Raw genomic sequence first — 15900 nt, 5'->3', positions numbered from 1 at the left:
TGTGTGTATGTATATATGTATAAATATATATAAAGAGAATACACACACACACACACATATATATATATATATAAATATATGTGTGTGTGAGTGCGTATTCACTTTAAACACAAATAATAGAACAGCAATCATGATAATTCTAAACGTTGTCCATTTAAGAAACATGAACATAAATGAGCTTTGTGTTATACATGCATTATAGGCTATAAATTGTACATTAGAACATAATATTATAAAATTATTTGTTTATAATGTACAGAGTAACCTTGTAGTCCTACAGCAGGTCACCATATTTCACGATGCACAGTAAAGGCCTAAAAAATCTGTTACCTTTCCCTGTTATACACAGAATAACCTTATTTTTCTTCATATTCACTCTTTTGACATCTAATGCCTTCTGTGTCTTATCCTGAAGTGCATTTATCTGTGATGAGAACAATGACTGTGGTACAGCAGGTCACCATATCTCATGATGCACAGTAAAGGCCTAACATAATCTGTTACCTTCCCCTGTTTTATACAGAATAACCTTATTGTTCTTCATATTCACTCTTTTGACATCTAATGCCTTCTGTGTCTTATCCTGAAGTGCATTTATCTGTGATGAGAACAGTGACTGTGGTACAGCAGGTCACCATATCTCACGATGCACAGTAAAGGCCTAAAATAATCTGTTACCTTCCCCTGTTTTATACAGAATATCCTTATTGTTCTTCATATTCACTCTTTTGACATCTAAAGCCTTCTGTGTCTTATCCTGAAAAGCATTTATCTGTGATGAGAACAGTGACTGTGGTACAGCAGGTCACCATATCTCACGATGCACAGTAAAGGCCTAAAATAATCTGTTACCTTCCCTTGTTTTATACAGAATATCCTTATTGTTCTTCATATTCACTCTTTTGACATCTAATGCCTTCTATGTCTTATCCTGAAAAGCACCATTTAGACTGAGAGACCATTTAAAGGCTCTGGAAAACCTTGCAGGTGTTTTGAGGTAATTTTCTGATTTTTGAGACACTGGTTATTATTATCTGTTAGCCATTATCATCACATTTATCAAAATACAGCCTTTAGATATTTCACTCTATGTGTATAAATCTATATATGGGTTTCACTTTCTGAAATGAGTGACAGAAAATATTGACCTTTTTCATGATATTCTATTTTTTTGCTTTACCTGTATCCAATTTCTGATTTTTAGAACATTCTTTTTTTGCTCCCCAAAAATAACCAAATGGGAACCAACATTTGGGGAACGTTCTGTGTTTGCTTTTGTTAACTTCATTGTAATTGATAATAATTTATTGTTAAAGATGTTTTCGATTTAGTGTATGACAGTATGTTGTATATACACTTGAAAACAGTTTAATGTATGTTTTGTATTATTTTATGAGCATTAAAAAGGACCTCTCTTACCTCTTTGCTTTGCATAACGTTATTGGCTGAGACATGTGATTAAATCATCACAAAATTAATACTTTATACGTTCAAATGCCAAATTACTAAATTATTACAGCATTTTATTTTTAGTAATGTCACATTTGAAGGTATAAAGTATTAATTTTGTGATCATTTAATCACGTCTTATTTTATTTTTCATATTCTTTCCATTTCCCCATGTCGCACATACCAATCACATGGGGGCTCTGTTAGCTAGTTTGCACCCACTGGAAAGCAGATCAACGTGATCAGCACCTGATGTTATATCTGTGCAAAATGGATGGTAACATGGAGCTGGAGCAGAAGAACTTTCTTTTGAAAGGGGAATATCCCAAATATGCTGATAAACAGCAGCGTTACACTTTAAAAAGAAGAGCTAACAACTTTTGTATCATTGGTAGGTAATGTTAATAAGCACCTGAGAGAAAAGTACACTAGTGGGTATGGCTCTAGGCATTTCAAATATTCATTATCCCCACTATAAATATATTCTTACTACAGTAACTGTTAACCATGGTATTTGTGTTCAAGTTGTTTTAAATCTGCCAATGTCACGGGTGTTGCAGACAGACAAGAGCGTACGACAAAGGGTATAATCCAAAAGGTGATTTAATAACAAAAACTACACCTAACAGGAAACCAGGAATAAGAACAGACGTTGACATTAAACAATAGCAGACAACGAATACACTTTAGGGGAGAACTTAAATACAACATATAACGAGGGATCAACAGGTGCTGGGGATAAACTAATTATGAGACAAGTGAAAACAGGCAAGGGAACAATTTACTAATAACAAAACACAAGTGAAAACTAATTAACTAATAATGAGAGGAAAAAAACAAACAAAACATAAAACAACTGTGACAGCCAAAGCATCGATCGCTATTACACTTTTACTACAATAAAGCATAGTTAATTTTCTTAAAATACTTGCTTAAGTGCCTTTTCAATTTTTGAATCACCATTCTGCAGTTGAAGAGTACAGAAGCTAGTTGGTGAAGACACTTCTAAACGAGACAGGTATTATTGGTGTACTTCTGTCATTTTCACAATATCATATATTATTTCAATGATTAACAGATGAAGCCCATTACTAAGTTGTATTGTTTTATTGGTGACCAGATGACCTCAGTGAGCTTTGCCACTATTGTAGGGAGAAGGATGCAGGGCAAGGAAGGACAACAGCCAAAAAAAAACCTGCTAGGGTAAAAATTGTATTAAGTATACATATATCATGATAGTTTTTCTATAATCATTTGCTGTTTTGAAAAAAAAAGTTAAATATACTTAAAATCAAAGTCCAAGTTACCTGCATCGTGAGATATGGTGACCTGCTGTATCACAGTCATTGTTCTCATCACAGATAAATGCACTTCAGGATAAGACACAGAAGGCATTAGATGTCAAAAGAGTGAATAAGAACAATAAGGCTATTCTGTATAAAACAGGGGAAGGTAACAGATTATTTTAGGCCTTTACTGCGCATCGTGAAATATGGTGACCTGCTGTACCACAGTCACTGTTCTCATCACAGATAAATGCTTTTCAGGATAAGACACAGAAGGCATTAGATGTCAAAAGAGTGAATATGAAGAACAATAAGGATATTCTGTATAAAACAGGGGAAGGTAACGGGTTATTTTAGTCCTTTACTGCGCATCGTGAAATATGGTGACCTGCTGTACCACAGTCACTGTTCTCATCACAGATAAATGCTTTTCAGGATAAGACACAGAAGGCATTAGATGTCAAAAGAGTGAATATGAAGAACAATAAGGTTATTCTGTGTATAACAGGGAAAGGTAACAGATTTATTTAGGCCTTTACTGTGCATCGTGAGATATGGTGACCTGCTGTACCACAGTCATTGTTCTCATCACAGATAAATGCACTTCAGGATAAGACACAGAAGGCATTAGATGTCAAAAGAGTGAATATGAAGAACAATAAGGTTATTCTGTATAAAACAGGGGAAGGTAACAGATTATTTTAGGCCTTTACTGTGCATCGTGAGATATGATGACCTGCTGTACCACAGTCACTGTTCTCATCACAGATAAATGCACTTCAGGATAAGACATAGAAGGCATTACATGTCAAAAGAGTGAATATGAAGAACAATAAGGTTATTCTGTATAAAACAGGGGAAGGTAACAGATTATTTTAGGCCTTTACTGTGCATCGTGAGATATGATGACCTGCTGTACCACAGTCACTGTTCTCATCACAGATAAATGCACTTCAGGATAAGACATAGAAGGCATTACATGTCAAAAGAGTGAATATGAAGAACAATAAGGTTATTCTGTGTATAACAGGGAAGGTAACAGATTTTTGTTAGGCCTTTACTGTGCATCATGAGATATGGTTACCTGCTGTACCACAGTCACTGTTCTCATCACAGATAAATGCACTTCAGGATAAGACACAGAAGGCATTAGATGTCAAAAGAGTGAATACGAAGAACAATAAGGATATTCTGTATAAAACAGGGGAAGGTAACAGATTATTTTAGGCCTTTACTGTGCATCGTGAGATATGGTTACCTGCTGTACCACAGTCACTGTTCTCATCACAGATAAATGCACTTCAGGATAAGACATAGAAGGCATTAGATGTCAAAAGAGTGAATATGAAGAACAATAAGGATATTCTGTGTATAACAGGGGAAGGTAACAGATTATTTTAGGCCTTTAAAGTGCATCGTGAAATATGGTGACCTGCTGTACCACAGTCACTGTTCTCATCACAGATAAATGCACTTCAGGATAAGACACAGAAGGCATTAGATGTCAAAAGAGTGAATACGAAGAACAATAAGGATATTCTGTATAAAACAGGGGAAGGTAACAGATTATTTTAGGCCTTTACTGTGCATCATGAGATATGGTGACCTGCTGTACCACAGTCACTGTTCTCATCACAGATAAATGCACTTCAGGATAAGACACAGAAGGCATTAGATGTCAAAAGAGTGAATACGAAGAACAATAAGGTTATTCTGTATAAAACAGGGGAAGGTAACAGATTATTTTAGGCCTTTACTGTGCATCATGAGATATGGTTACCTGCTGTACCACAGTCACTGTTCTCATCACAGATAAATGCACTTCAGGATAAGACAAAGAAGGCATTAGATGTCAAAAGAGTGAATATGAAGAACAATAAGGATATTCTGTGTATAACAGGGGAAGGTAACAGATTATTTTAGGCCTTTAAAGTGCATCGTGAAATATGGTGACCCTATGTACCACAGTCACTGTTCTCATCACAGATAAATGCACTTCAGGATAAGACACAGAAGGCATTAGATGTCAAAAGAGTGAATATGAAGAAAAATAAGGTTATTCTGTGTATAACAGGGAAGGTAACAGATTTTTTTAGCCTGTTACCGTGCATCGTGAGATATGGTGACCTGCTGTAGGACTACAAGGTTACTCTGTACATTATAAACAAAATATTTTATAATATTATGTTCTTATGTAAATTTTATAGCCTATAATGCATGTATAACACAAAGCTCATTTATGTTCATGTTTCTTAAATGGACAACGTTTAGAATTATCATGATTGCTGTTCTATTATTTGTGTTTAAAGTGAATACGCACTCACACACACATATATTTATATATATATATATATATATATGTGTGTGTGTGTGTATTCACTTGATATATATTTATACATATACATACACACACACACACACACACACACACTTACATGTTGGCTATAAAACAATAACCATGGCAATCACAATAATTCCAAACACAATCAGTAGAGGAATTAAATGATCCTGCTTTGTACAGTTCAATCTGCGTGTTCAGGCACTCACGTCACGTCAGCACTCTTAACAGACTTTCCGAAAAGGCCGCTCACAGTAACGTGCACGAGAACAAAGCGCGTTATTGCACAAGATTAAAAAGCTGCGCTCGAGCACAAATCGCATCCTCGCCTGATTTTACGCTCTTTGCGTAGAGAATTGTCAACAGTGACAACAGCGCCTACTGCGGTCAAAAAATATCACGGGTAACAGACAATAACAAATTTAATAACTCCTCTGTCGGATCTTTAACAAATACCACAACAGATGTCATAGTGATTTATTCAAAAATCGAATTATGGTCAAAATAAAATCAATACAGATGAGAATCAATTCCTTCCCCTTCCTAATCTCAACCCCGTCCCATTACCCTTACTAACAGTGTTGCCGGTGTTACAAAATTACCCTTGTCAAAAAATCCTATTGGAATTTTAGTTTATCCTATAGGATTCTATTGGATCCTACTGGACTTTTAGAATCCTATTGGGCATTCTGATATATTCTATTGGAATTTCAGTTTTATCCTATAGGAGCATATTGATTCTTATAATCCTATTGGATATTATAATATATTATGTGGGAATTTGTCCTATAGGATTCTATTTGGTTCTTAGAATCTAGTTGGACTTTAATTTCTCCTAGAATCCTTTCAGTCTTTTTGATTTTTTAATGTCTGAAATCCACTTGAATTTTGTGAAAAAAGCCTTATTGTTATTAGAAAGCTATTGGAAATTAGGGTAATAGACAATATACATATATATTTTTTTTTTTTTCGAGAGAGAGAGACTACTATTTAAACAAAAGAATAATTAAGTGTAACTGAATAATGATCTACCTCAAAGTTGTGAACAATTCATTTTTTATTTCAATCTTACATGTAATGTGCTGCACAAGATGTGCTTTGTATTTGACTAATATAGAATATTGTAAGGATATTTATAAAATTATTAATTCAATCAGTTCATAAAATATTGTTTATAATGATTAATATAAAATGTGAATACAACAAAACAATTTTACTACACCTGACAGAATAGGTTTTAATTAACATTGGAACTATGAATGGAACACTATGTACAGTACATTATTCATTTTATGTTGACTGTACAAGAAATCTATTTAACAGTCAAGCTCTCTAGTCATACATATTAGTCAAGCTCGATGCTGTTTGGTTGTAATGAAATATAGCATGTTTTTTTAAAGCTCATATAAACAACCTTTCGGACAACCTCCACGGGTTTCACAATAATGACTGTTTCAGTAGGCAACACTTCTTTTATATGGGAAGGGGATCCTTCAGAGACAAAACCAGCAAGAGCAGTTTGTAAAAGATGAACCTGGATTAAGGGATTGTTTTTGTTATCATGTACAATATTTAAAATTGATTCAATCTTTCCTATGCAACCATTTCTTAGCACAACTGTAAAACTGTTGTGTTTGTATTCCTTTCCGTATTTCTCTGTTGTTAAAAGTTGTCCATTTACAATGGCTCTGTCATAAATCTCTGCAGAGTACTCATCATTTTCAGAGAGATGACAAACTGGGAGCATTAAGAACCTATCCTTGTGATCCAAAGTTTTTTGTCGAGAACAACCCAAAAAAACAAGACCTTCCATCTTTTGTGCCCTAACAACCGGAGGATAAACACCTAGCCATTCATTGACAAGTTTGTCAACTATGTTTGAGACATCAGCATTAGTCTTTGTTTCCTTAAGTAGTCTAGGAATGGACTGAAGTATGTTAAAGTGGCGTGCAATTTGAGATGGAATGTAATTCGTCCCATGACATAACCTCTTCAGTTTTTGGTTGTGACCCTCAAATGAAAATGCAGATGTACACCAAAGGGGACCAAACATCTTGACAGAGAAAGGCAAGTGTGTGAGTTGATGTATGTTGAAAGACATATGGCACAAGTCATACATCTTTGGAATCTCCTGCACAAATGTTGCTATTTTAGATGTTGCAGTTGCCATGTCACTGTCTGTGATGATGTCTTTAAGAAAGCAAAAAAGAGCAGTGGCCAGAAGTAACCAATGTTTCAGAAATTTTGCTGGAAGAATCTTGTATAGAACAGGCCCACTGTAAAATAACAGCCAGCTTCTGCATTCTGCAGCTTTCCACCTTTGTGCTACTTTCACACTCCGTGGCACTCTTGGTATATCAGATGGAGGTTTGATGGTAAGCAGCCTTTGATCAACATGTTTCTGTGATGTCCCAATATACCAAGGGCTTTCGTGGTACTTGCTGTTAAACCACAAGTCCAAGAATTGCTTTGTCACCCCCAGCAGAACACAGTGCATGTAGTCAACTGGAAAACTATTGACAATGTCAAAACCAGTGGAGGGATTCAGAAGGACTAGAGGTGATATTGTCTTCACCCCACACACATGGTCAACCTCATTCTCAATGGCCCTCTGTCCACAATCAATGACATGGCTATGAGTTCTTTTCTCCGCTTCAGTAGCTGGATACACTCTGGCATATCCTCTTCCCTTTGGCACAGTTTTTCCTTCATTTAAGCAATGGCCACATCCATATGCACCATTGAACTGATGTATACCTTGAAGCACACATCGGGCCACTGCATCACATGAGCATATGATAGGGAAAACTTTAGACACCACATTTGTTTTAAAAAGTGGGTGCATCCATTTAACGCCATTTGAATTTATTTTTAGAATGTCATCAACAAATTGTTTAAGGTAGGTAGACATGTCAGGTTTGCCACGGCCAAACCAAACACCAGCGAGTATTATGTTTTTGAAACGAACATTCGGTTGGAGCTCATTAATAACACATCTGATGGGCCACAATGAGAAAGATGAAGATTTAAACATCGGAATGCCATCACAGTTCCAAAGCAGAGATATGTCGTTTGCTGTGAAATTAGGGAGTGTCTGATACATTTCTCCTTTTCTTACATCATTCATTCCCTTTTCTTCAGATTGCAATGCACATTCTTCTTTTTGTAGAATATTTCTTAGCTGATCCTCAATTGAGAGACTCATGTAAAAACTGCCTTCTGTAATATTTCTTTTTGGGTCATTTATCTCATTACAATCTGGACAGTGCATGTTGTTCTTTGGAATATATGCCCGGCAATTGTTGCAGAAAATGTGAACACTCAGTGACTCAGATGGATCATGAAACAGTTTTCGGAGGAGGTGAAGAGACTTTAGCAATATGTTGCCACTTGGGAGAAAAACGTTTAATAACTTTAAGAGGTCTTCCACAGCACTTTCTGTTAAACTGTGCCTCAGTGAAAATGACAAAATTAGGAGTATGCACTGTGCAATTGTCATCTCTGATCCTGTGTAGAGAGGTGCCCCAACATTTTTAAATTCTGAATAAGAATCAGGATTTGTGTCAGCAGTGTAATCTGTGGCAGAGTCTACCTCTCCCTGAGTGTCTGTACACTCTCTGTCATTATGGTCCATTTCATCAACAGAATCATAAAAGTCCTCATTATCGTCCTCATTGTCTGCCAGGGTGTCATTCTGATGGGTAAGATGATCGCTGTTTTCATGAGAAGTGTTTTCTCTTCGCCATCGACTTGTCTTTGGAAGAGGGCAACTCAAATCTGGATCCAAAAATCTATTAAAATAATCAGAAGCCATCTTAACATTTATCAGCCTACGAATAAAACCAAGAGTTTCCTTAAAATCTTTCTTCACCACTAAACTGAAGAAGTAAGTATTGTATGAGATATCCCGTACAGAATTATCCATGTTTCTTTATGTAGTGACCATGTTTTTTGGTGCATTGATTACTCTTAGACAAACCATGGATTTACTATGTAAACAATGTTTTAACTATGTATTTTTTTGTGTTAAATACTACAAACCATGTTTTTTGATGTTTAACTGTATAAAAAACATGTGTTTTGTCTAAACATGGTTATTACGTAAGGTGTACAATTTCTCTAAAGTGCTAGCATTACTAACATATTAATAAAAATAATTTATTACTGTATAAACATAATGAAATGAATTGCTTCTCTACATTCAGCAAGAAAAGTCACATAGCTACCTTTTATAAGGGCCTCGTTGTACACTCATTTCACAGGAAATCTTCACACGTCTTCACACAATCTTGTGTAAATATTAAATAGGTAAATAATTGCACTATACTAAATCACTATATATATACATATATTAGTAAAATATTACCATGCACTCACGCACACACACACACGCGCACACACACACACGCGCGCACACACACACAGGTGTATATGAGCCGGCACCTTACTTTATGGGAATTACTTTGCGCATGCGCAGACCTTGATTAGACCGCAGCAGAGCCGGTGATATGACAAGACAACCCAGTGGAAGAAACTGAAGAGACGTGACAATATGTAAGTTACAATATTACCAATAATTCACACCATACATATATTTTGTGAAAAGTAGCAAAAAAGACAATTTTTGGTCTGCTTTTATAAGCTTTAATCTTCGGAATGTTACTAGCCGTTAACAGTAACGTTATCTGTTCTCTTTAAAAAAGAATAACGGAAGTAATTATTGCCAGTTACTTACACAATATGTAGAAATAGTGTCTATTTGGTTCGTATACGTTTTTATTAATGTTAATTATTTCTTAGTCGGTACTTAGGAGTTTAGTTTAGCTTCTCGTGAGGCAGAATGGCGGTAAGCGCGCGCCGGTACCGTTGTCCTGACAACAGATAACGGTTGATTGCTATTATGAAGGGAATAAGACATTCCAACACATCTAAATGGGCGATAGATCGATAACGATTATAACTGTGCATTTTTACACGATATCGATCAAATGGGCCCCAGAAAACTTAACTGAAGCCGAAAAGCTGAGATAAACTTGATAGCTGACAGTGACACTCCATACGACATGCTATACTGTTTATTAGTCGTATGTATTAACTTCAGAATCTTTAGTGGTTTTCTGCCTAAATAAAAGGTCTTACGTCTGAATGTCAGTATGCTCTTCAATCAATTCATTAGACCACAGGGAAATAGTGACAGCTTCTTATTGAATAGTCTCTTTAGTTAAAAGAATAATGACTGGTTTAAAATGTTGCACTTTAAACTCAAACTTAAACTAAAGTGCATGATTCATATTTTTCCATTTATTATTTTGATATTCTTAATGTACCTAAATGTGTCAGAGCCTTTTCCAGCAACTTTTTTGTTTTGGTTATACCCTTTTGATATTTAAAATTCTTGCTGTTTTCTCCAGCTTTCAGTCAACAACTTGCTCTTTGCATGTCTCTTCATAGAAAAAACAAGCGTGGACTACGTTCACAATTCAAGCACATAGCCAGCATTGTGAGAACCACAGACCGGTAACAAAAAGCTGCAAAACAAGTAATTATTAATAGTATTTTGATCAAATATATCTAATTGTATAATATTATGAAAAATCTTAATGTCTGGTTGTCTGAATATTGATCATGCCAATGACATTTTTTTCTTACTTAGTTAGAAAATGAAGTTCATCTTGATCCAGTGGATTGAAGATCCCCCAACATGGGATGTACTTCCTATAGACAAAATTGTAAACGGCCGCTGTGAAATTGGGGGTATTTGCGATGTGTCTTACAATGAAGAATCCAGCCCAGCAAAAATTTTGAACATTGGTAAGTTTTTATAATATGTCTGTATGCATTGCTGTGATAAAATTGATGATATACATGTTGTGGTTACCACTATTTAATGAAATCAGGAACTAGATCTGCCATGATGAAGCAGCTTTACTGTGTGGAAAGAGATGGCCAGGCCAGAAACAGACCACAGCAAGATGAAGAAGTAGGGCGAGGACAGCGCAAGAAATATCGTAGGATACTGTCTGATTCAGAGAGCAGTGAGGAATTTCAGGTAGGATGTTGCTGTTTGTGGTGGGAAAGTTTCAGATGAACCAATCAACCGCTTTGGATGCTGGGAGTCATGGTTGCATTCTGTACTGTCTAATACCCAGCATGCATTTTGTTATATCAGTCTCTGTAATCTTTAATCTAGTCTGTTGAAAAGCAAGTGTCTGCAAAGAAGATCCAAGCGATAAGAGCCAGATCCTTTCTAGAGCAGTATAAGGCGGACAAAGTAAGAAATTCTAAAACATGTCACACATTGACTGTCACATGACTCAGTTTCCTACTCCAAATCAAGGAAACTCATTGTTTATTATTTGCTAGATTTGTGCATTGTTGGTAAAATATGTGTTTTTATAGAGCTGCATTAACATTAGGTTTTTTGTTTGGAATGATATTTGAGTAAGTCAATGTTGATAACATATAGTTTTTGTTTAAAGTAAGCCTCTAGCTGTGATATTTGTAATCAGTAAAGACAAATTGTTTTAAGAACTATGTTATAAACTGTACTAATGACCGTTTTAAAATTATAGGAATCAAGTAAAGATGCAGCAACCTCAAAGACTGCAACATCAGGAAATGAAAGTGAATTAAATGAGCAAATATTGGGAGAATTAAAAGAAATTAAAAGTGTTCTGGTAGAAACTTTAACACTTTTGAAAAATGGTAAAATTGTATAGTTATTAATGGCATTTATATCATTATATGCAATTGCTTCTAGTGTTATAATAAGTTATTTTGTTTTAGGATGCACTCCATTATTAACTGCACCAGTTACCAGTTCACTGGTAACTCCCCCTGAACCTGCTTCTGATTTACTTGCTCAAGAGTCTTCCCCTGTGCTACCTGCCCCAAGGGCCTGTCTACAACCTCTTCATGTAAAGGACACTAGGAGCATTGGTGACTGCAAAAAGGTATAGTTTAAAACCCTTTCACCTGGAGGGGTCACTATAGTGGGAGGATCTTTAATTTTTTTGTGTATGCATGGGTTTTGATGGCATAATTTCACATCAACCACTGCAGCAGACACCAGTGCATCATCCTTTACACTGTCACCTAGTGGCAAACCATTTTGTTTTTCCCTCCTAACAAAGTCACTCCTTGACAACTCAGGACAGCTGTCAGAAATGTAACTTGTCCAAACAAGACAGGACTGTATCGTCACAAAAGTTAATCTGCATGTTTTTAAACCTTCCATATTTAAATATTCACAAAACGCATGACTATGTAAGAGCAGCCAGGTCACTAGACTGGGGCATTGAGGGATATGTGAATAATTTTTCAGTTCTCCAGGCACCCCAGAGAGAGGCCTCCAAAGCGGAAACAGCTGAGATGGGGCCTTATGATACAATCTTGTTAGACATTTGTTGTCATGGCTTAAGAGCAATAAAATCAATCCTGTTTGAGGTTTTCATAATGAATGTATAAAATGGTTAATTGTGGCTGACATGAAATGCTTTCTACAGTGCCATCAATAACTTTGCTCTAGGGTGATTCTGACTCTCTGCTCACACTGTAGGTTTCATTGTAACAAATAAAATATTATTAGGTGCACATTTGAATGTATGATCTCTGTTTTCAGGTGAGAATTGGCCCTAACACATCCATCACTGCAGAACAGTTTGGTCATGTAAAGTGGACAGATGCTAAAAAGGCAACAAAAGACCTCCTGATTTCAGTGTTCGGAAGAAGAATACTGGCAACACACTGCTACACTGGGAAATGTTCCAATGCCTTCAAGAACAAAGACGCTAAACCTCAACTGGATCCTGAAAAAGTGTCTGACATCATTAGTAAGTTATTTTTCTCAAGAATTCACTTGCACTTTCAGGCCTTAACAGTTTAAATCAGTAGTTATCAATCCTCCTCGCGACCTGGGCCTTCGCTCTGCATATTATGTATGTATGTACGTACACAGCATTGAAACTTATTACAAGTCTCATTTGAATGCTTGATTCTGATTGGCCAGTCGCAACATTTCAAGGGTTTTTCTTTTCAAATAACAACCGCTCAAAACTAATAACACCCTGTAACCCGGATGCTGCAAATCATTTTGAGAGGGGCAGTTTAATAATACACAGAAAATAATTATAAATGTGTCTTTTAACAACATATGATATTATATTTACGAATGATTTAACCAAGTTGCCCGTTTGTGCCGTTTGAACGTCGTTTCTTACTTTAAACCCAAACTAAACTGCTTTTCCTCACGGAAGTTCCGCATCCGATAAAAATTAGCTAATAAAATTTTTCAAATTCACAGTTTATGTCCAGTTTTTTTCGCATGTAGCCGTGTAATAAACGGGATAATGTACAAGCAACCGGCTGCCTCTACATTATCCCTTACATGCCAGTCTTAGCAACTGTAACTATGCTATTTTTTGCTTCAAAAAAAAGTTAATACAATATAATTACAATATAAATTCCATTGATCTAAATAACTGAAATGACAACATCACAAGAAATTGACAATTATGATTTTTGTTATAATTGTGCAGCATTTTCTCTTATCCATATGTATTGATCTATAATAGAAGGACGGTTAGATGAGGGGTGGCTGGATGACAGATGTGCAGATATCTGTCTATATAGACAATATCCACCTCTTTATAGATGGAATAATATTGATTTATTTGTTTTCAAATTGAATTTGTCACAACAAACCCTCTGTCCATTCTAATGAAGTTGTAATGTTGACACTTCTGACACTATTGCTTTAATTGCATGGGAACAGTAGAAATAAATGTGAAGTGTTTATTTGTAAATAAGAAGTGAATGTTGCTTATGTAAAACTTTATTAATCCAGCTGCATATTTTTTGAGTAATTTACCTAAAACCAACAAGTTGTGCCCGCTCTCCCCTACATTATTCCTATTAAAGCATTTCCACATGCCTAGAAGTTTTACCCATGGTGAGTTTGTATTGAAGTGCTAAGTTACTGATATAAGCACTGCTTTGCTGTAGATGTGTTAGATTGTAAACAGAACACCCAGTACTATTATTCATTAATCATTATGGCTTGTAAACTTATTTTCTCTTTATTTCTTTTACCTTACAGGCTACATCAAAAGTAAATTCAACACAGAAGTGAGCGTAATTAAAAAAGCCATCTCGGAGAAATGCTCAGATGAATGCAAATTATCCAAAAGACGTAACTGTGTGTGATAATAATTGAATTTTGCAGTGATTTTTTGTTTGTATTTTTGCCTCTAGTAAATATATCTAAATAAAAAGGAATTAAAAATCGAAGTAAAATTTTGTCTGCACGATTTTGTTATCAATCTGAGTTAAAGTTATGAAATGTTGAGTAGTTTGCTAGTATGCTGTCTTAAACAAAGGGTTGTGGGTTCTTAGCCAACATGTTCTCAGGTTTTTAGTATGTGCTTCTTGAGGATCGAATCCATAATGTTTTTGTTGCTAACAACTTAATATTTTTAGAGAAATGTCTGTTTTAAGACATATATATATATACACACAGTAGGATACAGTAGGAAAGTGTCTATCTTTTTTATCAAATATGCCCTAGTATATCATATAATCCCTATATGCCCAAATAGAAGTGGTCCTAAAGAGGTAAAATCATTCTTGGTAATCCTATAGGAATGGTTCCAAAAATAATATAAATTCTAATTAGAATCTAGTACAAATTTCTTATAGGAATCCTATAGGAATGGTTCCAAAAATAATATAAATTCTAATTAGAATCTAGTACAAATTTCTTATAGGAATCCTATAGGAATGGTTCCAAAATATGATAGAAATTGTAATTAGAATCCAGTTCACATTTCTTATAGGAATCCAATAGGATTTTTTGACAAGGGTTATGTTGCCGTGTTTGAAAGTGTAGTGGAGTAGGCGGGGCGAGACCGTGGTTCAGACCGGTGAGTAATTGTTAATGAGTGCCAGCTGTGCGCGCACTGGTCTCGTATCACGTAGGAGATTGGGAGCATAAGAGAACGAGCGAGCGGACCGTCGATGAGAGAGGACCGGGCCCGAACGTGTTTTATGGTTGTATGTATGTTTTACTTCTGTGTTTTTTTTTTTATTTGTTTTGTTCGCCGGCGGTCGGCCATGAGGGGCCGCCGGCTGTTATTATTTATATTAAAACTTTATTTAAATGTCTGACGGTTCCCGCCTCCTTCCTTCCTTGCCTTGTGCTTTTCTACAGAAAGTAAGCAGGCAGCCAAGTTGTAAGTCCTTAGGTGAATATATAACAAAGTTATTGGCGTGTAAAAAAGGGTGTCGACTCTGAATCACACAACAAGACGTGTCTCTAACCACCGCGTATCTACGTCACGACATAGTCCCCGCCTGCGTTTTGCGGATCGAATCATTTGAGAGTCAGTCAAGAAGTAAGGTAAGAATAATTACCTATTATTACGACATAATAGTGTTTTTACACCTTCTATGTACATTAACTTGTTGTTGGACAATCCATAAACCAAAGTAGGACCTTCAAAATCATATGCTACCTACTGTTTAAGAACTAAGTTGTCTGAGAAAACATTTTGTCTGTTTCAGAGAAGTTAAGTCAGGTGGAAGAGATAAAGAAATCGGCAGACCTTTTTTCAAGTCATTCGTTTGACCAATAAGGAGAGATTTTGGGTATGCAACTCTAACCGGAACGCTCCGCACCGCTCTCAGCGGGCCTCGACCGGGTCGGTCCGGCATGGGAGTCGGGCGCTCTAGCGAGGATGCTAAAGGCAGCAGAGGCTATAGTCCTTGAGGCCGGGCAGTGAGGTTTACTTACTGCACAGCACTTTACTAGCTTGCCTCCGTTACACAACA

General features: G+C 36.0%; 1 protein-coding gene across 3 annotated transcripts; it reads left to right on the top strand.

Moving 5' to 3' along the window:
• Window positions 1-9545: 9545 nt before the first annotated feature.
• Window positions 9546-14312, top strand: LOC130410203 (uncharacterized). Of its 3 annotated transcripts, none has more exons than XM_056734762.1 (9): window positions 9546-9627; window positions 10525-10612; window positions 10727-10884; window positions 10971-11122; window positions 11264-11344; window positions 11646-11778; window positions 11860-12026; window positions 12695-12905; window positions 14171-14312. In XM_056734762.1, the coding sequence occupies exons 3-9, from the start codon at window positions 10734-10736 to the stop codon at window positions 14275-14277; spliced, it is 1002 nt and encodes a 333-aa protein (XP_056590740.1). In that variant the 5' UTR covers window positions 9546-9627; window positions 10525-10612; window positions 10727-10733; the 3' UTR covers window positions 14278-14312. The 3 variants fall into 3 exon arrangements, with proteins under 3 accessions (XP_056590740.1, XP_056590757.1, XP_056590748.1); XM_056734779.1 differs by having other exon boundaries at window positions 9584-9627; window positions 10485-10590; XM_056734770.1 differs by having other exon boundaries at window positions 9584-9627; window positions 10485-10612.
• The last annotated feature ends 1588 nt before the right edge of the window (window positions 14313-15900 follow it).

This window comes from Triplophysa dalaica, chromosome 2 (assembly GCF_015846415.1).
Source record: "Triplophysa dalaica isolate WHDGS20190420 chromosome 2, ASM1584641v1, whole genome shotgun sequence".
NCBI classification, from domain to species: domain Eukaryota; kingdom Metazoa; phylum Chordata; class Actinopteri; order Cypriniformes; family Nemacheilidae; genus Triplophysa; species Triplophysa dalaica.
This window is presented reverse-complemented; position numbering and strand designations above follow the sequence as displayed.

Coding starts and splice junctions, on each gene's coding strand:
- LOC130410203 (XM_056734762.1), top strand. CDS start 10,734: ATGAAGTTCATCTTGATCCAGTGGATTGAAGATCCCCCAACATGGGAT. Junction 11,345..11,645: donor AGCAGTATAAGGCGGACAAA/GTAAGAAATTCT, acceptor TTAAAATTATAG/GAATCAAGTAAAGATGCAGC. Junction 11,779..11,859: donor TTTAACACTTTTGAAAAATG/GTAAAATTGTAT, acceptor ATTTTGTTTTAG/GATGCACTCCATTATTAACT.